Genomic DNA, 23,897 nt, shown 5'->3' with positions numbered 1-23,897 from the left:
CAGACTGGGCTACCCCGTCCCTCCATATTCACCGCACATATACTATGACCGGAAAAGGACCATTAGAGGAACAATTGACACAAACATCCTACTAAATTTTAAGTATAGCTAAATATTTACTCTACTGAGTCCGTTGCAACGGATATATTTCTAATACTCTTCTCGCTAAATATTTAGTTTCTATTGCAACTGATATATTTCTCTAGTACTTCTCTAATCTATACTACTAAAAGTTCTCTTCTCTTCTGAAACCGCCTTCTCTCTTCCCACATCGCGCCGCCCGCCCGCCCCCATCGCCGTGCTGCATTGCCGCCGACCGCCGCTCCTGCTCGTCCTCATCGCCGCTGCTCGTCGGCTCGCCCTCCACCGATCCCCGCCGCCGGAAGCCCTTCCGTCGCCAGGTGCGCGCCGCCTCCACCACCGGCTCCCGCATCCACGCCGCCGCCGTCATCCATGCATCGACACCTCCCCTCCGCTCACCAACTCCGCCCCGACCCGCGCCCTCTCCCCGCCTCGCGTTTCTCCGCCCCTGACCCAAGGCAAACCCGCAAACCCTAACTTCCTCCCGGCGCGATCTCCTCCGGTCCTCCCCCTCCCCGTGCAAGGCTCCCTGCTCCCCCTTTCGGCTCTCACCCTCAGCCACTATGCTCCACGACTCGCAGCCTCTATCCCTCGACACCACCCCGACCTCCGCTGACCCCATCCGCGTCTGCATCATCGGCCCGCAATCTGGACAGCGACGATGGACGAACAGGTAAGGTACCAAGTGCAATGTGCACAACTTGGGGATTCGTTTCCCCTACCCTGTTGTGCTAGCAGATTCTGCACCGTGCCATATTTATGCATTTTTCTCTCTTACAAAACAGCTACTGTGCTTGTAAATGGGTAGCATGGTTGGATATTGGAAGTTGCCAGACCACATCTTCAGGTGTTCATCTGAACATATTGGCAATGGCAATATCGATGTTCATTTAGAACTAGGTCGATCTTAACTTATTGCCATGTTCTTTATGGTCACTGATGTAAGTAGATTTCAGATTGTATAAGTTACTTACAATTCAGTTTAATCCTATGAGAACTTATCCATGTTCTTTAAATAGATTTAGGTGTCCTGTGAAAACTTATCCATGTCCCATAATACATTGATTTTTATAAAATAGAGAGGAATTAATTCAGTTAAAGGACTACAGCATTCTTTAGTATCCATACTGGCCTACATCACTTGGAAAATTGAAAATAAAAATGAATATATACCTGCTGTTTAATTTTCCTCCCTCCCACTAAAGCATACATCACTCAGAAATTGAATATAAAAATGAATTGCCAAGTTATTGTTTCACACCAATTTTCTGGATAACCTGTGAGAAAACAACTTATTATGTGAATGTGTGGGAAAAAAAGTTATTATCTGCACATGCATTACTATCATATTAGCGATCTATACCATCACAGTTTTTTTCACCAATACATTTATACTTCAGATCAAGTGTAACTAACATCTCTGTATATTTTTCGATGCTATGAAGATTAATGATAAGTATCGATTAATTAATCCCTTCATCCCTAACTTGTGTAGAGTTAATTACTCATGGCACTTCAATTTAAGTAAAATGATTTGTTATACTTTCAGTTTTAATTTGTAGGTTATCTCAGCTACATATTAGTGAAATAAGCAGTTTATAATTACTTATATAACTGTATATATTATCTAGGCTGATATATAACTGTAATATCTCATTCACAGTTATATCTTAAAGGTATATAACTCTGAAGAAGATCATGTCAGCTTATATAACTGTAATATCATACAGTTTATAATTAGTCTGATGTGTTGTAACACATTCCACACACCTATTATAAACAATGTGCTTTATAAAAATGTGCCTTTTGTGTATTTATAAGTTTGTCATAAAATACTAGCACTTTGTATATTACAAGGAAATACCATGTTGTTGATAACAAGAAAGGATTAATCAAAGCACTGCTCTCTGTAACCCTGGTTTTCCTTTTTAGTAGTGGTGATGAATTTTGCTGCATCATATTTCATTTGCTTTTAGTTTTGACAATCAGGAGTCGCCGCCACCGTTGTGCCTCCCTTGGCACACCACTACACCTCCCCGACACCCGTCGCGTCCAGCCTGCTCCGTGATATGGAGCAACAGACGACGAGTTACGAAGAGCTCGATGGAGGGTTCTGTGCTTACTACTGCGGTACCGCCTCGCTGGTGCCTCTTCTTGCTGTCGCCTCTATCAGCTTAGTCAACAACAGGTGAGAATCAGAATTTTGTTTAGTGCCACTGAATTTTGTTTAGTGCCAGTGGCTTCGATTATTTAGCTAAGGCCAGGAAGGAGAAGATGGGGAGAATGAATAGAAAGCCTAGGATGACTTGTGTTCAGGAATTTGAGAAGTTTAATTAAGACAACCTCTATGGGGAATCGGAGGGAATATCAGAATATGTTTTGATGATGAAATAAAATTAAAAAATAGCTGCATCCAGTCCACCTGCATTCAGATTACATTTGGCATAGTGGATTGCGGCTTATAGTTTTTTTTTTCCTTCAGCATACCTCTTGCACTGATCTTTTTTTTTATAACTTATAGGTTCATGTGAATCTCTGTGAGTTCCTCACTTCCTGTGCCCATGTTCCTATCCGTTCCATATGCGTTTCTCACTTGATGTAATTTCAAATCGTTGTGTTTCACTTTTGGGCCATGCATCTGGCAGTAATTCAAACAAATAAAGTTTTGCTAGGAGTTCTTGCTAACGTCTCTTCCTGGTCCTTGAGATCACATCTGCTTGGCTTTGCATGTCCTATTGTTTGAAACTTGCTGCCTATTAGAACCTCCTTAGTTACTTTACCACAATCAAATTGGTTCATTTTGATTATTGTTTGCTGAGATGGGTATGTGGCTTAAAAGCTGTTCCTTTTGTCGGTTGCCTACTTAGTGAGTTCTCTGTCATTGGTAAGATGACCATACCTTATTTATTTTTATCTGTGCGTGCCTGTTTATGATTTATCTGGTTTGTAGTATCTATTTTTATTAGTGTCTAACTCCCACTCTTTTGCAGTTGTGAACCTGACTCTTATCAATCTTCCTGGGCTTACTAAAGTTGCTGTTGGTCAGTATTATCCATTGTCATCTGTGAGCTATTTTCCTTTCTCTGTTTTTTTTGAAGAGGTCCATTTCCTGATTTGCCACTGGCTATATGCTTTTCAGAGGGTCAGCCTGATAGTATTGTTCAGGACATTGAAAACATGGTTCGCTTGTTTATAGAAAAGGTATCTTTTTTGTTGTAACCTTTTAAAATTTGTCCACTCCCATTGCTGACTATGATTGCTTTAATTCGGTACCATAGCTTTTGGTCCATGCCCTTTAAAATCTTGGTCCCGTCTTTTTATTCTGGGAAATTTTGCTTGTCATCTTTTTTGTGTGCCATACCGTAGTTTAGTATTTCCTCCTCTGCTAGCAATAAAATATATGCTTGTGCTGCATCCATGGCATATGTTCTAGTTTCGCGTCATTTTGCATTTGCATCTTGCTAGATGACTGACAGCTTACTCATTTTGCTCCTTCGACTATTTTTCGTTCTTTTTCCTTTTTAACTATAGTAGGTTATATTATTATCGTTTTGGTAGCATTTTTTCCTATGCAGCTGCTTTTATTTTTATTACTGCCATGCTAATGATCTTGTGTCTGAGTTCTTCTGTTTTGATGATTACGCACAAAGTATTCAGTTGTTCTGGTACCTAAATGAGTAGTTTGTTTGTTGGCGTATCACATGACTTAAACAATAATAATTCTCTTATTTTAACAACATTTCTTGGTTAAAGCTTATATCTCAGTTGACCATAAGGCTATAGTGGAAAGTTCACAGATCAAATATGTTAAGAGTAATGGAATCTATTTGCTCTGCTCTGCATTTAATTGAAGTAGAGATTTCTTAATCTGGTCGGCTATTTGATATCACGTGAAAGCAAATATTTGAATGATATTATGTGAAACATATGGCAGGTTTTGGCACTTGACAAAAGCTTTGTTGACCCACGTTGTTTATTAAATCCCACACAAGAAGTAATGAAGAGGGCATTATACCATTAACAGATGCTATGCCCATTATTTTCTTCGTAAATGCATTGTGTGTAATTCTTGTACATATTCTCCCTTTACTGTTATTAATATATTTGAACAGTATGATTCGTATGATTCTATCCTGTGTTTGATTAAAAAAAATTAGGATATCCCCTAAAAAATGCTATTAGCTGTTACTCCCTCTATTCCCTTTTGATCAGCGTATAACATTGCTGCACCGAGACCAAGAAACCAAATCAACTCTGCATGCACATGCACCTGAACCGATTTAATATCCCTCAATAGAATTATGCACAACATTTATAGCTAATTCTCCCTAATCAGCATGCACCTCAACGGATTTATTCTGCATGCATCTCAACGCATGGGACTTCAACAGACTCTGCATGTACATGCATAGCATGCGAGGCATTTACTACAACCTGAGAAAACGCTACCTAGTTTATACGCTGATCAATTTGGAATATTTGGAATTTGGTTAGGCGCTGATCAACAGGGAATGGAGGGAGTACAATCTTATCATGAGCAAGTTATGGTCTGCACAACCAGTAAGTGATTGCTAATTTCATGTTAGAATGATGGCATAAAGTAGAATGAATTGTACCTTTGTTTACAAGTTAAAAATTTTGGGTTATTTATTCTTGTATTTGTTAATACAATGATGTCCTGCTGCCTTGCTTCTATAACGTGGCAAAAATAGGTTGGGCTACTCAATATTGCTAAGGGCTACTATGGCTCAGATTTACCTTTTAAAAAAATAATAGGAAAGTACTAAATTAATTTTAATTTATCTTTGTAATGAATGATTTTTTGGAATTGTGTCTTTGTCTATGTGTGTGTTGGGGAGGGGGGATGTGAATATGTGTCTGTGGTTAGGGGCATGCGAATTTGGAAATTTCAATACACAGGGAATGACAAATTAATTGCATTCTTTATATGGTATTTCTCTCAAGTACAAGAGTACATTGATGATATATATTGAGATGTTTGCAAATTTCTTTCCTGTAAAATTCCGTTATCAGCTTATACCTAGCAGAACCGGTTTATTACAAGGGTACCAAGATAAGGTTTCTTTTCCTAGAAAGGAAGACAAATGGAAAACCTGCTACAAGAATTAGTTTAGAAGCTTTAAAATACATAGGGCAACAAACATTCTCATCCTCTCTGCTTGACACTTCTTTTGGTATTCTAAACTTTGAGTAAAATCCCTTGATTATTTTGAATAACATTTCCTGATTTTTTAATCGATGCAGTTATATGGATAATACATGTTCAGTTATAACCTACAATTGTTTTTTGTTTGGAATTTGGTGGTAACTTTTGTGTGTTCGATGCTTTTGCTTGTATTTTAAAGCTTTAGTTCTGCATTTCTGATTGGATTTTGAGACTCTGCTTTGGTACTTATGATGTTCCTTTTCATTGAAATAAAAAAAATATTTTTCTTGCATGGCAATTAATTTGGTATTGAGTTTTTTTACCTTTGCCCAACAAATACTATTTGTTTATTATTGGATACTTCTATTTGGACTAAACAAATTCTGTTCTATATGCTACTTTTATTAAAGTTGATGTTTCTTTTTTTTTGTATCATTTGTTGCTTCACACTTCTATCAGCGTTCTAAAGCTTTAATTTGGTATTTCTAATTTATTATCCAAAAATTATGATTTGTTTTGTCATTCCTTGGTATCATCCTTGATACTTTTATTGGGATTTATAAAATTTAGATTTGTTTTTTTTAAATTTGGTACTTCCAACTATAGAAATATGATATTTTAGTTCACGCGTGACCCTTCTAATTTGTAATCCGTTTCCCCCCCTAAAAACATTGAATTGGTTTCTTCATGGACACTTGTATTTGGATTATAAATGTCTACCTTACTTTTTTTTTTTGGCTTTTTGTAAGTTGGTGTTTCCTTTTATCCGTAGATACATTCTCTAGATTTTGGACCGAAGTTCTATTTGAACTCTTCTGCTTTAGCTTGGTACTTATGATTGCATTTTTAGAGTTTGGTGTTCTTTTTTCAAAAAGAAGGCCTGTTAGTCTTACGTTTTTCTTTGGATTATGTTATTTTAATTTGGTGTTATTCTTGGTTTAAAAAATTTGCCGATTTCTTTTATTGAAAAAAAACACGCCATGTTTTGTAATTCCCCCGTTTCATCATATTATAAGTCGCTTTGATTTTTTTTTCTGTCAAACTTTGTAGAATAATATAACAATATTTTTGATACAAAACAAACATATCATCAAAGTATATTAAATTTTAGTTTTAATGAAACTAATTTGGTGCTCTAGATGTTGCTATATTTTTCTATGAACTTGGTCAAACTTAAGCACATGCATTTTGTTGCACTTCAATGCTTTTATGAAAACTGCAGTTTCTATGTATTGAACATTTTCTATTTTTTCTCTTAATGCTTCATTTTCGTCCTTTCGTTTGAACCTTGTTCTTCTAGATGGATTTCTTTATTTTCTAATGTTCTCTTGTGTTAATGCTTTTGATATGCTATTTGGACTTTAAAACTTTATTTTATTTTGGTTTCTTGCGTGATTGTTGTTTTTTCATCCTTGAATTTCAACGTGGTTCTTTTAGATTGATTTCTTTAAATACAAAAGTTCTCTTTTTCGCTCTTTTCTTTGGAATTTAAAGCGTTATTTTCATTTTAGTTCTGAAATCTCAATTTCCTAAATTTTTTTTGAACTTATGCTTACTAGTTTGTGAAAAGAAAATATTTGCTTGCATTTGAACCTTGTGGCTTTATTGTGCTCCGACGTTTTAATTTTGGACTTATAACTAAGTTCTAGAGTTACGTATCCCTGTTTGTCGAAAAAATTATCTTAGTTGTGGGCTATACGTCTACATTTGGTTGTATCTTATTGATTTTATGAAAATCGTACTTTGTTTGTCCTAAACGATTTCTTGGATTCCGTGTTGACGTTTCATTTGTCATCCATAAGTTTATATTTTGTACTTTTAGTTGGTTTCCTTGATTTTCAAATGTTCTTCTTGCATCAATTCTTCCAATATCCTTTTTGGAGTTTCTAATTTTTTCGTCGTTTTCCTTAATTTTGTTTGAACTTTGATTTCTAGTTTATGAAAACAAAATATTCTTTTGCATTGAAGCCGACCGTTTTATTTTGTTCTGACGTTAATTTCGTGCTTGTTATTTAGTTGTATAGTTGGGTCTCGCTGTTTATTGAAACAAAATAACTTTATTGTGAGCTGGACCCATGCATTTTGTTGCACCTTGAAAGTTTTATGGATATCGCGGTTTCCTTGTATCAAACTTTATTATCCCTTGCCGCTTCATTTTCCATCCTTTCGTTTAAACTTTATGCTTCTAGTTGGATTTCTTTATGTGCGAATGTTCTCTTGTATTCATGCTTTTGACATGCTATTTGGACTTTAAAACTTTACTTTGGTTTTAAACTTTACTTTAAAACTTTAAAACTTTACTTCCAGACGGTTCCTTTTTCATTCCTGAAATTCAACTTGGTACTTTCAGTCTGATTTCTTCGGTTACAAAGTTTCTCTTTTTCGATCTTCTCTTTGGCTTTAAAGCTTTAATTTAGTATGAAATGCCAATTTCCTTAATTTTGTTTGATCCTATGCTTGTTTGTAAAAGAAAATATTTGCTTGCATATAAACCTTTTGTCTTTATTGTGCTCTGACGTTTTAATTTTGGAGTTATAACTGAGTTACAGTGTTACGTCTCCCTGTTTGTCCAAAAAAATATCTTGGTTACGGGCTATAGACGTTACATTTGGTTGCATCTTATTGATTTTTATTAAAATCGTTGTTTGATTGTACCAAACGATTTCTTGGTTTCTCCGTTGAGGCTTCATTTTTCATCCAGAAGTTTATAGTGTACTTGTAGTTGGATTCCTTGATTTTGAAATGTTCTTCTTGCATTGATTCTTCAAATTTCCTTTTTGGAGTTTCCAATTTTGTTGGCTGTCACAGTTTGTCTAACTTAAGTTTGATTGAACTTTGATTTCTGGTTTATGAAAACAAAATATTATTTGCATTGAAGCCCAACCATTTTATTTTGCTCTGACGTTAAGTTTGAACTTACAATTGAGTTGCAGAGTTGTGTCTTCTTGTTTATTGAAAACAAATAATTTTGTTGTGAGCTGGACCCTTGAATTTTGGAGCACCTATAAGTTTTTATGAAAATCACGGTTTCCTTATATCAAACTTTTCTAGGTTTATGCCTTGACACTTTATTTTCTGTTGGCTCTGTTGAACTTTGTGCTTTTAATTGGATTACTTCATGTTTGAACGTTCTCTTCTATTAATGCTTTTGATATGCTATTTGGACTTTAAACCTTTACTTTGGTTTTTCTTGTGACGGTTGTTTTTTCATCATTGATTTTCAGCTTGGTACTTTAAGTTTGATTTATTCAATTACAAAGTTTCTGATTTTGGAATTTCTCTTTGGACTTTAAAGCTTTAATTTAGTTTTGAAATCTCAATTTCCTAAATTTTGTATGAACTTATGCTTATAAGTTTGTGAAAAGAAAATAGTTGCTTGCATTTAAACCTTGTGGCTTTTTTGTGCTATGATGTTTTAATAGCATACTTGTAACTAATTTAATTTCTAGAGTTGCGTGTCCCTGTTTATCGAAAAAAAATATCTTGGTAACGGGCTAGAAATCTACTTTTGGTTGCATCCCGTAGATTTTATGAAAGTTGTAGTTTGCTTGTTCCGAGCGATTTATTGGTTTTTCTATAAGTTCAAAATTTGTACTTTTAGTTGGATTCCTTTATTTTCAAACGTTCTTCTTACATCGATTCTTCAATTATCCTTTCTGGAGTTTCCAATTTTTTCGGTTATTACCATTCGTCTTCCTTAAGTTAGTTTGAACTTTGATATCTGGTTTATGAAAACTTTACTTTGGTTTCTCGCGTGGCAGCTATTTTAGTTGGATTTCTTCAATTATAAAGTTTCTCTTTTTTGAACTTCTCTTTGGACTTTAAAGTTTTATTTTAGTTCTGATGTCTCCATTTCCTAAATTTTGTATGAACTTTTGCTTACTAGTTTGTGAAAAGAAAGTAGTTGCTTGCATTTAAACCTTGCGGTTTTTTCGTGCTCTAACATTTAGACTTGTAACTAAGTTCTAGAGTTGCGTTTCCTTGTTTATCGAAAAAAATCTTGGCTTGCGGGCTAGATGTCTATATTTAGTTGCATCCTTTTGATTTTATGAAAATCGTAGTTTGCTTGTTCTGAACGATTTATTGGTTTCTCCGTTGACGCTTTATTTTTCATTCATAAGTTTAAATTTCGTACTTTTAGTTGGATTCCTTGATTTTGTAACATCCTGCTTGCATCGATTCTTCAAATATCCTTTTTGAAGTTTCCAATTTTTTTTCGTTGTCACGGTTCGTCTTTGTAAAGTTTGTTTGAACTTGTTTTCTGGTTTAATAAAACAAAATATTTGTTTTGCATTGAGGCCTAACCTTTTTATTTTGCTCTGACGTTAATTTTGAACTTATAGTTGAGTTGTAGAGTTGGGTCTTCCTGTTTATTGAAAACAAATAACTTTTTGTGAGCTAGACTCATGCATTTTGTTGCACATCTAAGCCTTTATAAAAATCACGGTTTCCTTGTATCAAACAATTCTAGTTTTCTCCCTTGATGCTTCATTTTCCATCCTTTTGTTTAAACCTTATGCTTTTCGTTGGATTTCCTTATTTTTGAAAGTTCTCTTGTATTAATGCTTTTGACATGCTATTTGGACTTTAAAACTTTATTTTGGTTTCTTGAGTGACATTTGTTTTTTCACCCATGAATTTTGTTGTAGAGGTTCGTCTCCTGTGTATTGAAAACAAATAACTTAGTTGTAAACTGGACACATGCATTTTGTTGTACCTTGAAGCTTTTATGAAAATCGCGATTTCCTAGTATTGGTCCTTTTTAGGTTTGTCCCTTCACGTTTCAATGTTCCGTCCTTCCATTCAAACTGAACGCTTTTAGTTGGATTTCTTTTTTTTTTCGAACTTTCTCTTGTATTAATGCTTTTGATGTTCTATTTGGACTTTAAAGTTTTAATTTAGTTTTGAAAAATTAGATTTCCTAATTTTTGTTTGAACTTATGCTTACTAGTTTGTGAAAAGAAAATATTTGCATGCATTTAAATCTTGGGCTTTTTTGTGCTCTACCATTTTCATTTTTGACTTATAACTATGTTCTAGAGTTACGTCTTCCTGTTTATCCAAAAAATATCTTGGTTGCGGGCTAGACATCTACATTTGGTTGCATCCTATTAATTTATGAAAATCGTTGTTTGCTTGTTCCGAACGATTTATTGGTTTTACCATTGACGATTCATTTTTCACCCATAAGTTTTAATTTTGGACTTTTAGTTCGGTTCCTTCATTTTGTAGCGTTCTTCTTGCATATATTCTACACATATCCTTTTTGGAGTTTCCAAAATTTTTTTTGGTTGTCACGGTTTGTCTTCCTTCGGTTTGTTTTAACTTTGTTCTTTGGTTTATAAAAACAAAATATTTTTTTTGCATTAAGGCCTAACTGATTTATTTTGCTCTTATAATTATAATTGAGTTGTAGACTTGGTTCTTCCTGTTTATCTAAAACAAATAACTTTGTTGTGAGCTGGGCCCATGCATTTTGTTGTACCTTGAAGCTTTTATGAAAATCAATGTTTCCTTGTATCAAACATTTCTAGGTTTCTCCCTCGACGATTCATTTTCTGTCATTTCGATTAAAGCCTGATAAGCAATTAGTTGGATTTCTTTATTTTTGAACGTTCTCTTGTATTAATGCTTTTGACACGCTATTTGGTCTTTAAAACTTTATTTTGGTTTCTCGAGTGACGGTTGTTTTTTCATCCTTAGTTTCAACTTAGTACTTTTAGTTTCATTTCTTCGATTATAAATTCTCTTTTTTGATCTTCTCTTTGGATTTTAAATATTTATTTTAGTTCTGAAATCTCAATTTCCTAAATTTTGTTTGAACTTACGCTTAATAGTTTTTGACAAGAACATATTTTGGTGCATTTAAACCCTGTAGTTTTTTTTGTTCTCTGACATTTTAATTTTGGCCTTATAAATAAATTCTAGAGTTACGCCTCCTTTTTTATCGAAAAAATATTTTGGTTGCGAGCTGGACGTTTACATTTGGTTGCATCTTATTGATTTTATGAAAATCATAGTCTGGTTGTACCAAACGATTTCTTGGTTTCCCGGTGAGGCTTCATTTTTCATCGAGAAATTTACATTTTGTACTTTTATTTGGATTCCTTGATTTTTAAACATTCTTCTTGCATCGATTCTTCAAATATCCTTTTTGGAGTTTCCAATTATTTTTGTTGTCACGGTTCATCTTCCTTATGTTTGTTTGAACTTTGTTTTCTGGTTTATAAAAATAAAATATTCTATTTGCATTAAGCCTTGACCGATTTATTTTGCTCTGTTGTTAAGGTTGGACTTTTAATTGAGTTGTAGAGTTGAGTCTCCCCGTTTATTGAAAATGAGCTGGGCCCTTATAATTTGTTGCACGCTCAATCTTTTCAGAAAATCACAGTTTCCTTGTATTGAACATTTCTAGGTTTCTTCCTTGATGCTTTATTTTCTGTCCTTTAAGTTTGATTTCTTCAATTACAAATTTTCTGTTTTTGGAACTTCTCCTTGGACTTTAAAGCTTTATTTTAGTTTTGAAATCTTAATTTCCTAAATTTTGTATGAACATATGCTTACTAGTTTGTGAAAAGAAAATATTTAGCTTGCATTTGAACCTTGCGGCTTTTTTGTGCTATGACGTTTTAATAGTAGGCTTAAAACTAATTTAATTTCTACAGTTACTCTACATTATTTATCGAAAAAATACCTTGTTTATCAAAAAAATATCTTGGTTGCGGGCTAGGCGTCTACATTTGGTTGCATCTCACTGATTTTATGAAAATCGTAGTTTGCTTGTGCTTAACGATTTATTGGTTTGTTCACTCATTTTACCATCCCTTCCCAGTTTGGAGAAAACTTTGTTAGGATCATGAATATATATTTTTTTTCTAACTTATCACCTTTCTAGCATAGTCTTTTGATTCAGTTTGCGCCTCGGGACTAGATAGGACAGTATCTGGCACATAGACCTATTTAGCTCTTCCATTAAAATTTCTTGATAAACCCCATTACAAAATTTTATTTTATTTTAAGGGGGATAGAGTTCCATGACCTTATAAACCCAGAGACAAAACATGCAACCTTTGCAAGCCCCCACAAGCCTAGATGGAAATATCATACTAGGAACAAGTCATATGCAAACTATGTAATTTAAGTTGAGATGGCTCAGCGTGCAAATTTTGTGCCCCTTTACGGTCGGATGCAGGATTTGTACACCGCAGCAACTCACAAACATGGTTTGGGAACTTGACTTGTAGGTTTTAAAAACTTATCTAAGATGATCCATTTGTTATAAAATTACCATCCTTCTCTAGGATAAGAGAACTTTGTTATGAGTCTGAGTTAAAAAAATGTTTAATCTTGTCACCTTATCCTAGCCTATAGCCTATAAAGAGTTGCATCCCTTCCCATGCCCATGAAAAACCTTCAGTAGGATCAATAGTCTCAAGAACAATTTTCCCGTAAGGATTGTTCTATGGCATGTATGCAACACAATATCTTCATAACCATTGTATCATTTCATACATGCATCGCATCATTTCATTCATCATGATATCATAGCATACATACTTGCATTTTTGAGAAAAAGAAAAGTTATTGCTATACATGCCATCTAGCATCCCGTTTTCTACCACAACCCAAGTATATGGATGCAAATCATGAGACCGTCCTGATGCATCTAAGCATGACTCGACAAATATTCCTAGAACACCTTGGATTAGATTGCTTATGACTAATTAGCACCCGGAGAACAAATATTGCCAACCCCTAAGATGTAACCCACAGTTTTGTTCAAATTATCCTTATTTTCCCAACCGTCTTATTTCCTGTCCTAAAACTTAAATTTCTCGAACGTGAGATCAACAAGATTAGATCATGGCCGTATACCATGAAGACTTGAACTTTGTTACATCCTTGAAGTACCAGCCTCTTTAGTACTACCTTTTGGTCATCAACAAAAAATTTTTCACGGAGCACAACCAAATAGATACTGCCCGCCATCAGCCAAACACAAGTTTCCATGTCTTTTGTATCAAGTCAATAATACAATATTGGGTAGAACCTAATGGTTAGAGATACTAAATCTGGTATTCTTAAAAAGTTTTATAAAGATTTTAAATTAATAATATCGTATTGTTATCATAAAACAACATAGCCATGACACCTTAGATCGTATTCCACCAACCAAACAAGGATAGGTTCCTCATACCATCCTCACCAAAGACAAAATCATCGAGAGCCCAATAGTAAGAACCACGTAAATAATATGAATTCCTACGTAGGCCGATCCATATTCGACCGACGCTTCCATTCACGACCCGACCCAAATCTCAGGGACGAGATTTATTTTAAAGGGGATAGCAACATACCCGAACTTCCGGATTTAAAAATTTCTTGTCAAAATAGTTGGAAGATAACTTTTCCATTTTTGTGAACCTCAAATTTTCATTTTGAACCTAGCTGAAGACAATCCAACCTTTTCATATAGAGAATTTGAGGGCAAATTAAAACCTTTTCCTTTGCAACCCGAAATTAAAATTTTGAGTAACATAGTGTGACCATGCATATACATATAGAGCATGCTTCTGTTTGAGTTCTTGTGTGCATGTTGGTTTTGAAACTAAGTTTAACAATATCACCTCAGGTCAAGAAGTGTTCAAATATAAATTTTATAAATACTCAAATGCATTTCTATAAATAGAAACACATTGATTTTATTAAAAATATCTTGGTTGCGGGCTAGACGTCTAAATTTGGTTGCATCTCATTGATTTTATGAAAATAGTTGTTTGGTTGTACCAAACGATTTCTTGGTTTCTCTGTTGAGGCTTCATTTTTTATTGAGAAGTTTATATTTTGTACTTTTAGTTGGATTCATTGATTTTGAAATGTTCTTCTTGCATCGACTTTTCAAATATCCTTTTTGGAGTTTCCAATTATTTTTGTTGTCACGGTTCATCTTCCTTAAGTTTGTTTGAACTTTATTTTCTGGTTTATAAAAACAAAATATTCTTTTGCATTAAGGCCTGACCGAATTATTTTGCTATGTCGTTAATATTAAACTTTTAATTGAGTTGTAGAGTTGAGTCTTCCCGTTTATTGAAAACAAATAACTTTCTTGTGAGCTAGACCCGTACATTTTGTTGCACGTTGAATCTTTTATGAAATTCACAGTTTCCTTGTATCAAACATTTCTAGGTTTCTTCCTTCACGTTTCATTTTCCGTCCTTTCGTTGAATCTTTACTTTTATTTCTCGCGTAACATTTTTTTTCCATCATTAAGTTTCAGCTCGGTACTTTAAGTATGATTTCTTCAATTACAAAGTTTCTCGTTTTGGATCTTCTCTTTAGACTTTAAAGCTTTATTTTAGTTCTGAAATCTCAATTTCCTATTTTTTGTATGAACTTATGCTTACTAGTTTGTGAAAAAAAAATAGTTGCTTGCATTTAAACCTTTCGGCTTTTTTGTGCTCCGACTTCTTAATAGTAGACTCATAACTAGTTTAATTTCTAGAGTTATATTTCCCTGTTTGTTGATAAAACTATCTTGATTGTGGGCTAGACGTCTACATTTGGTTGCTCTTACTGATTTTATGAAAATCGTAGTTTGCTTGTTCCGAACGATTTATTGGATTTTTCGTTGACCCTTCATTTGTCATCCATAAGTTTAAATTTTGTACTTTTAGTTGGACTCCTTTATTTTCAAACGTTCTTCTTGCATCGATTCTTCAAATATCCTTTTCTGAGTTTCCAATTTTTTCGCTTGTCACCGTTCATGTTCCTTAGTTTGTTTGAACTTTGATTTCTCGTTTATGAAAACAAAATATTGTTTTGCTTTGAAGACTACAGTTTTTTTTGTTCTAACGTTAATTTTGAGCTTATTTGAGTTGTAGAGTTTGGTCTATCATTTCATTGGAAACAAATAAATTTATTGCAAGCTGGATGCATGCATTTTGTTACACCTTGAAGATTTTATGAAAATCGTGGTTTCCTTGTATGAAACGTTCCTAGGTTTCTCTCTTGACACTTCAACTTTATGTTTTTAGTTGGATTTCTTTATCTTCGAACGTTCTCCTCTTTTAAAGCTTTTGATATGCTATTTGGACTTTAAAACTTTAGTTTGGTTTCTCACGTGACGGTTGTTTTTTCATCCTTGACTTTCAACTTGGTTTTTTCTGTTGGACAAATTTTCTCTTTTTGGAACATCTCTTCGGACTTTAAAGCTTTATTTTAGTTCTGAAATCTAAATTTCCTAAATTTTGTGTGAACTTATGCTGGCTAGTTTGTGAAAAGAAAATAGTTGCTTGCATTTAAAACTTGTGGCTCTTTTGCCCTCCGACGTTTTAATCGTAAACTTAGAACTAAGTTCTAGAGTTTTTTTTTCCCTGTTTATCGATAAAAAATATCTTGGTTACGGGCTAGACATCTACATTTGGTTGCATTCTATTGATTTTATGAAAATCGTTGTTTGCTTGTTCCGAATGATTTATTGGTTTCTCCATTGATGCTTCATTTTTCATCCACAAGTTTAAATTTTGTACTTTTAGTTGGATTTCTTTCTTTTGTAACGTTCTTCTTGCATCGATTCTTCAAATATCCTTTTTGGAGTTTTCTCCCTTGACGCTTCTTTTTCCGTCCTTTCGTTTAAACTTTATGCTTTGAGCTGGATTTCTTTACTTTCGAAAGTTCTATTGTATTAATGCTTTTGACAAGCTACTTGGATTTTAAAACATTATTTTGGTTTCTCGAGTGACAATTGTTTTTACATCCTTGAATTTCAACTTGGTACTTTTAGTTTTATTTCTTCTGTTGCAAAGTTTCTCTTTTTTGATTTTCTCTTTCTACTTTAAAGCTTTAGTTTAGTTATGAAAAGTTAATTTCCTAAATTTTGTTCGAACATATGCTTACTGGTTTGTGAAAAGAAATATTTGTTTGCACTTAAACCTTGCGTCTCTATTTTGATATGACGTTTTAAATTTGCTCTTATAATTGAGTTGTAGAGTTGGGTCTCCCTGTATATCGAAAACAAATAACTTTGTTGTGAGCTGAGCCCATGTGTTTTGTTGCACCTTGAAGCTTTTATGAAAATCAAGGATTCTTGTATCAAACATTTCAAGGTTTCTCCCTTGATGATTCATTTTCTGTCCTTTCGTTTAAACCTTATGCATTTAGTTGGATTACTTTATTTCGAACGTTCTCTTGTATTAATGCTTTTGACATGCTATTTGGTCTTTAATTCTTCATTTTGGTTTATCGAGTGACGGTTGTTTTTTCATTCTTGAGTTTCAGTTTTGTACTTTTAGTTTGATTTCTTCACTTATAAAGTTTGTCTTCTTTGATCTTCTCTTTGGACTTTAAATATTTATTTTAGTTCTGAAATCTCAATTCTCTAAATAATGTTTGAACTGATGCTTAATAGTTTTTGACAAGAACATATTTGTGTGTATTTGAACCTTGCGGCTTTTTTGTGCTATGACGTTTTCATTTTGGCCTTATAATTAAATTCTAGAGTTACTCTCCTTTTTCATCGAAAAAAAGTTGTGAGCTGGACGTCTACATTCGGTCGCATCTTATTGATTTTATGAAAATCATAGTTTGGTTGTACCAAACGATTTCTTGGTTTCTCCGTCGAGGCTTCATTTTTTATTGAGAAATTTATATTTTGTACTTTTAATTGGATTCCTTGATTTTGAAACATTCTTCATGGATCAATTCTTCAAATATCCCTTTTGGAGTTTCCGATTATTTTTGTTGTCACGGCTCATCTTCCTTCAGTTTGTTTGAACTTTATTTTCTGGTTTATAAAAACAAAATATTCTTTTGCGTTAAGCCCTGGCTGATTTGTTTTTTTTTTCTGTCGTTAATGTTGAATTTTTAATTGAGTTGTAGAGTTGAGTCTCCCCGTTTATTGAAAACAAATAACTTTGTTGTGAGCTGGACCCTTATAGTTTGTTGCACGTTCAATCTTTTCTGAAAATCACAGTTTCCCTGTATCAAACGTTTCCAGGTTCTCCCTTGAAGCTTTATTTTCCTTCCTTTCATTTAAACTTTATCCTTTTAGTTGGATTTCTTTATTTTCGAATGTCCTGTTGTATTCATGCTTTTGACATGCTATTTGGACTTTAAAACTTTACTTTGGTTTCTTGCTTAACGCTTCATGTTCCGTCCTTTCGTTTAAACTTTAAGATTTTAGTTGGATTTCTTTATTTCTGACATTCTCTTGTATTAATGCTTTTAATCTTCTCTCTGGACTTTAAAGCTTTATTTTACTTCTAAAATGACAAATTCCGTGATTTTGTTTGACCTTATTCTTACTTGTTTGTGAAAAGAAAATATTTGCTTGCATTTAAACCTTGCGGCCTTTTTGTGCTATGACCAACCATTTTATTTTATTCCGACGTTAATTTTGAGCTTGTAGTTGAGCTATAGAGTTGGGTATCCTTTAGTATTGAAAAAAAAAAGCTTTGTTGTGAGCTGGACCGATGCATTTTGTTGCACCGTGAAGCTTTTATGAAAATCACGGTTTCCTTGTATCCAACGTTTCTAGGTTTCTCCCTCACGCTTCATTTCCCGTTGCCTCGGTTAATCTTTATGCTTTTAATTGGACTAGAAAAAATGTCCGTGCGTTGCAATGGGTAAAGACGTTTTTTAGTCTTATATTAAGATACGATCAATAAATTAAAATATTGGGATCGCTATACATTATAATTGAAAAAGTTAATGAAAATCCTAACATTGGAATTGCCGTAGATTATAATTAAAAAAGTTAATGAAAATCTTTCCTGGGTTTTGGGCCGAAAGCCTTCCTTCCTTTTTAGCCCTAGTGCAGTCTGCTCCTTCCCTCCGTTTGGCTTGCTTCCCTTCGACCCAGCCACAAGTGGAGCCGTAAGCCCAGCTTCCTCCCGAAGTCCCGTACGTGTAAAGCCCAACTCCCTCCCGAAGATAGTCCCTCCCTCCGTTTGGCCTGCTTCTCTTCGACCCAGCTACAAGTGGAGCCGTAAGCCCAACTCCCTCCCAAAGTCTCGTACGCGTAAGCCCAACTCCCTCCAGAAGATAATCCCGTGCCTGTACGGTTGCCGGAGCAAATCTCCCCATTAAATCCGGCCGAATCTTTCTCAATCACCCAAAATTGCTTGGGTTAACGGTCTACTCCATCTTCTCTTCCCGTTTTTTTTCTAATATCAGAGCGTAAAACTCAGGATAAAAATGACCAGGGAAGATTGCCATCATCATCCAATATTGGTTGAGGGTTTTCGATCCAGATTGCCGTCATCATCCAATATTGGTTGAGGGTTTTCGATCCACTCGATCTCCTCTTTTCGTTTTTTCCAAAACATAAAACTCAGGATAAAACGACCGACGAAGATCGCTGTCATCATCGGCAACTCTTAAATAGAGATTAAATCCGACGAATTATAAACGAATCAAAAGAGAAAATCATCGAGAAAATGATGGGAAAGGGGTAGCGAATTCATTTTTACAATAAAATTGGAGGAGGAAACGCACGATCAATATGATGGCGGCACGGCGCTAGGGTTCAACTCGGGAGGCGTGCAGCTAAAACAAATCGGATTAAAAAACCGGATGAGAAAAACCAAAAGCGCATGAGAGGCGCGCGGTGAACAGATCGAATTAAAAAAACCGGACGAGAAAAACCAAGAGCCTTAGCGCGTGCGGAAAAAAAAATCTCTTTCACGTGCAAAAAAATTGGAAAAAAATACCGGTGTCAATAAAAACCAAACGGACTTTTTTTTACTGGTGAGAACTTTTTTTCCCTTTTTTTTGTAGTCGGATAATTTTTTTATGACGTTTTTTTACGGACGGCTTTTTTTAATCGCTTTTTGAGTCTGACTTTTTTTTCTTTTTTACAGAAAACAAAAAATTGCTGGTTCTTTTTAAGGAGTAAGATAGAGATTAAAACTGAAACATAAAATTAAAACTGATTCAAACACGAATGACGTACCAAAGTACCGGAAAAAACATCTCCTATTTGATATGCTATTAGGACTTTAAACCTTACTTTGTTTTTTCGCATGACGTTGTTTTTTCATCATTGAGTTTCAAGTTGGTACTTTAAGTTTGATTTCTTCAATTACAAAGTTTCTTTTTTTCGATCTTCTCTTTGGACTATAAAGCTTGAATTTAGTTCTGAAATCTCAATTTACTAAATTTTGTATGAAGTTTTGCTTACTAGTTTGTGAAAAAAAATAGTTGCTTGCATTTAAACCTTGCGGATTTTTTGTGCTCTGATGTTTTAATAGTAGACTTATAACTACTTAAATTTCTAGAGTAATGTTTCCCTGTTTATCGAAAAAACTATCTTGATTGCGGGCTAGACGTCTACATTTGGTTGCATCTTACTGATTTTATGAAAATCATAGTTTGTTTGTTCCGAACGTTTTATTGGTTTCTCCATTGACGCTTCATTTGTCATTCATAAGTTAAATTTTGTACTTTTAGTTTGGATTCCTTGATTTTGTCACGTTCTTCTTGTATCGATTCTTCAAATATCCTTTTTGGAGTTTCCAATTTTTTCGCTTGTCACCGTTAGCAATTGAGTTGCAGAGTTGGGTCTCCCTGTTTATTGAAAACAAATAACTTTGTTGTGAGCTGGACCCTTGTATTTTGTTGCACCTTGAAGTTTTTTATGCAATTGAGTTGCAGAGTTGGGTCTCCCTGTTTATTGAAAACAAATAACTTTGTTGTGAGCTGGACCCTTGTATTTTGTTGCACCTTGAAGTTTTTTATGCAATTCGCGGTTTCCTTTTATCGCACTTTTCTAGGTTTCTCCCTTGACGCTTCATTTTCCATTGTCTCGGTTAAACTTTATGCTTTCAATTGGAATTCTTAATTTTTGAACGTTCTCTTGTATTCATGCTTTTGACATGCTATTTGGACTTTCAACCTTTACTTTTGTTTTTCGCGGGACGGTTTCTTTTTTATCATTGAGTTTCAACTTGGTACTTTCAGTCTGATTTCTTTGGTTGCAAAGTTTCTCTTTTTCGATCTTTTCTTTACACCTTTAAGCTTTTATGAAAATCGCGGTTTCCTTGTATCAAACGTTTCTAGGTTTCTCCCTTGATGCTTAATTTCCTCTTCTCATTTAAACTTTATGCTTTTAGTTGGATTACTTTATTTTCGAATGTTATGCTATTTGGATACTAAATCTTTATTTTTCTTTCTCACGTAACTTTTTTTTTTCATCATTAAGTTTCAACTTGGTACTTTAAGTTTGATTTCTTCAATTACAAATTCTCTTTTTGGAACCTCTCTTTGGACTTTAAAGCTTTATTTTAGTTCTGAAATCTTAATTTCCTAAATTTTGTATGAACTTATGCTTACTAGTTTGTGAAAAGAAAATATTTGCTTGCATTTAAACCTTGCGGTTTTTTTGTGCTATGATGTTTTAATAGTAGACTGATAACAAATTTAATTTCTATAGTTATGTTACCCTGTTTATCGAAAAAAATATCTTGTTTATCGAAAAGAATATATCTTGGTTGCGGGCTAAACGTCTACATTTGGTTGCATCTTATTGATTTTATGAAAATCTTAGTTTTCTTGTCCCTAACGATTTATTGGTTTCTTCGTTGACGCTTCATTCTCATCCATGCATTTTGTTGCCCATCTAAGCCTTTATGAAAATCATAGTTTCCTTGTATCAAACATTTCTAGTTTTCTCCCTTGAAATGTGTTGTGTTAAGTGTGTGTGTGCATGTGACGATGATATTATGCCTTTTTGCGAAGGAAGGCAGCAAGGGTATGCTTATAATGGTACTATGATGCTCTTTTTATGATATAATTACAAAACTTGTTTTGTTAATTGAATGATCAACTCCTTTGGAAAGAATGTTAATTGAATGATCAACTCCTTTGGAAAGAATTGTCAACCAAACCTTGCTTACGCTAAAATTTAACTACATATAGCCTTCCTTGAATATATGCCCTGCATGTAGTATGTCAGAATTGCTTTTGTCTTGGCAGTATATTTTTTTCTAATGATGTATTGACTCTTGTTATATACTAGAATTTGTAGGTTTTGTAGGTTGTATGCTTAATATTTCTTGAGTGATGTGGGTTCGACCGCTTCTTCTAGGAATTGGATTCTAACTAGATCAACCCTTAGTCGGTTTGCTTGTGATTCGGGTAGCCAAGCTTCCGCGAATCTTTGATTATTTAGCTGGTCGGCCTATGTATAACTAAAGTAGTTGTAATTGAAATTTATTTGTCTTGTATTTTTTCTTCTCTGTATCGTTGCTTAAGATGAAAGTGTGAAGCTAGTTCACATCATGGGAACTAGTTTCACATGAGTAAGGGTTTAGGATATTTGGGATGTAGTAGAGCTTTGGCTATTTTTTTGTCAAGTCTCCTGAATGTGTAACACATTTGGTCACCACTTTCATGTGGTTTGACGGGCACATCTCAGGCTGAAGTTGACTGGCAAGCTAAAGTCCCAGCAATGTCCCAATATCCTTTACTCGAGGCTTCGGATTTTACATTATGCTTGCTATTTGATTTGAATTGTTCACTTCAATTGGCAGATATAATGTAAAGTTCGGGTGCCCTCCACAGGCATGGTATCAGAGCTAATACCGACTATAGGAACCCCTTAAGTTGGTCGTTAGAATGGTTTCTTAAAATTATTTTGAGGGCTTTGCTCTCAGCTACAAATTATTTACGAAAATCATATTCAACCACTAGAAGCAAATCGCTGCTAAATCAACCACTGATTTGGTGAATTGCACGGGACCCACAAGGTCGCGCGGGTTGGAGAAGCGGGACTGATGCGGTCCGTTGTTTGGTGATGCGGGACCGAGCTGGTCGTGCAGGACCGATACGCTCCCGCCGTTGGGAGCGTGGGACTGGCGCTCCCGCATGCCCGCCCTGTGGAACATATGTATTATATTAAGTGCACGAATTATTTTTAATCATTGTAGTTATGGAAACCTTTCTCTGAATTAAACCAAAAGCTCTACGTATTATTATGAAAATTGTCCAAACTTTAGATCTTTTTCATGCACAGTCAAGTGGCCTAACTTATAGAATTAATTGTTGTACCCAATGCTAATTTAATCTTGGGACAAAATGTACAATACACACTATTTTTATGGACTAATTTTTAGAATATACCAAAATTAGGTGGCGGTTTTGCCTTTTGTTTTCTGAACTTTGCAAACATTTCTACAGTTATGTGCCGTGTGGGACTATGGATTGCTTGGAAAGCCTTCTATTTCGATAGTTCTATTGCTAGTTCTATTCCCTATGCATTTTTTAAATTTTCTTTGCTCTCTCACACATGTGAGGCAGGCGTTGAAAAGCTCCAGAAAAACCAAGCTTTACTATTTTTCTCCATCGGATGGTCCTGCTATTTTTGAATTCAATATTCACCTATAGAGATTATAGAGATTATTGATCCCTTCTATTTCGCATGCAAGTACCACTAGTGAATGGCAGGGAGGGTTTGCGTGGTTTGCGGGATCCAGCCAAATGGTTCCTCCGATGCGTACAGAAGATGGAAGCTCGCAAGCTCGCAGTTTCTTCCAGGGCATGCAGCATTTTCCGGTAGTTCAATAAACACACATGTTAATGTTAATCATTTTGTAATTTACTGAGTCACAAACATATTTGCTTATTTTTGTAGGTGTACCTCAAGTTAACATGCCCATGTTTCCAACGGGTATGAACGATAAGTGGCATGGAGCTTTCACATACAACACTAGTTCGTACATAATGTGTTTCATTTTTGACGATCTTTATATTGCGATATTAAATTAGCGTTACACCTACGGGGGATGTACCAAATATCCATAAATGAAAACGCACAATCACAAGGACCAAGCTTTTTCGAGATGTTAGGCCAAGGAGATTGGTTGTTCAGTCAACCACCTATCATGCAACCACAAACAACAGGTACAAATTATAATTTACTACAAAATATTTTAGTTTCAGTATATTAGTGCACTACAACTTTCGATTCTATGTTTTGTAGGAATGTACACCGCCGACCAAATGATGGGATATGCCGGCAGCACACAGTCCTACAGAGAACCATGTGTAGCTACAGTGGGGGGTCGTCAACGGCACAACACGAGATAGGACCGTCGCTGATTGATGAACCACGTCCAATAACTTAGTCGATCCAAGACTGGGCACGGTTGCGGTTGATTTCAGCGGTGTTGAGGTGGCATGTAGGTCTGTCCGCGAGCGACATTCACCTAAAAGATTATCGTTGTCAGGACGCAGATCTCCAGCTGGTGCTAGAAGAAAGGGAAAGAAAAAAGACACTAGCACATCAAGAAATTTCGATGATGAGGCTAATGAGTAGAACGATTTTATATTTTGCTCATTCGAACTAATCTGTAATGTTATGTGTTAAAACTTTATAATGTGTCAGCTATATTTCTAAATAAATAAATTCGAAATATTTACCTGCCTTTCCTTCATAAACACTTACAAATATTTACCTTTACACAACATTTTAGTGGGTTTGAACGCTTTGCGAATTCATGGCATTATCTTATGGTAAGCCCCCAATATGCACCATAAATCATTACGTACTCAGTTCATACCACAAGATAAGACCCGTGAATTCGCAAAGCGCACTAACCTATTGAAGCTTACACCAATGATAAACTCTACGAATATGAGTTATATGCTATAC

General features: G+C 34.7%; 1 protein-coding gene across 9 annotated transcripts; it reads left to right on the top strand.

Annotated features, from left to right (window-relative positions):
• The first annotated feature begins 220 nt into the window (after window positions 1-220).
• On the top strand, window positions 221-23,670 carry LOC136354982 (uncharacterized). 9 transcript variants are annotated; one of them, XR_010738937.1, is made up of 10 exons: window positions 275-754; window positions 867-928; window positions 2,071-2,269; window positions 3,072-3,122; window positions 3,221-3,282; window positions 4,576-4,641; window positions 22,672-22,798; window positions 22,878-22,913; window positions 23,012-23,146; window positions 23,226-23,670. XR_010738937.1 is itself a non-coding variant. In XM_066306917.1 (9 exons), the coding sequence occupies exons 6-9, from the start codon at window positions 22,684-22,686 to the stop codon at window positions 23,330-23,332; spliced, it is 393 nt and encodes a 130-aa protein (XP_066163014.1). In that variant the 5' UTR covers window positions 221-754; window positions 2,071-2,269; window positions 3,072-3,122; window positions 3,221-3,282; window positions 4,576-4,641; window positions 22,681-22,683; the 3' UTR covers window positions 23,333-23,670. The 9 variants fall into 9 exon arrangements, 5 of the variants coding, with proteins under 5 accessions (XP_066163014.1, XP_066163013.1, XP_066163015.1 ...); XM_066306917.1 differs by lacking the exon at window positions 867-928 and having other exon boundaries at window positions 221-754; window positions 22,681-22,798; XM_066306916.1 differs by lacking the exon at window positions 867-928 and having other exon boundaries at window positions 221-754.
• The last annotated feature ends 227 nt before the right edge of the window (window positions 23,671-23,897 follow it).

Source organism: Oryza sativa, chromosome 1, assembly GCF_034140825.1.
Source record: "Oryza sativa Japonica Group chromosome 1, ASM3414082v1".
Lineage (NCBI taxonomy): Eukaryota > Viridiplantae > Streptophyta > Magnoliopsida > Poales > Poaceae > Oryza > Oryza sativa.
Note: the sequence above shows the minus strand (reverse complement) of the source record. Positions and strands in the feature narration are given on the sequence as shown.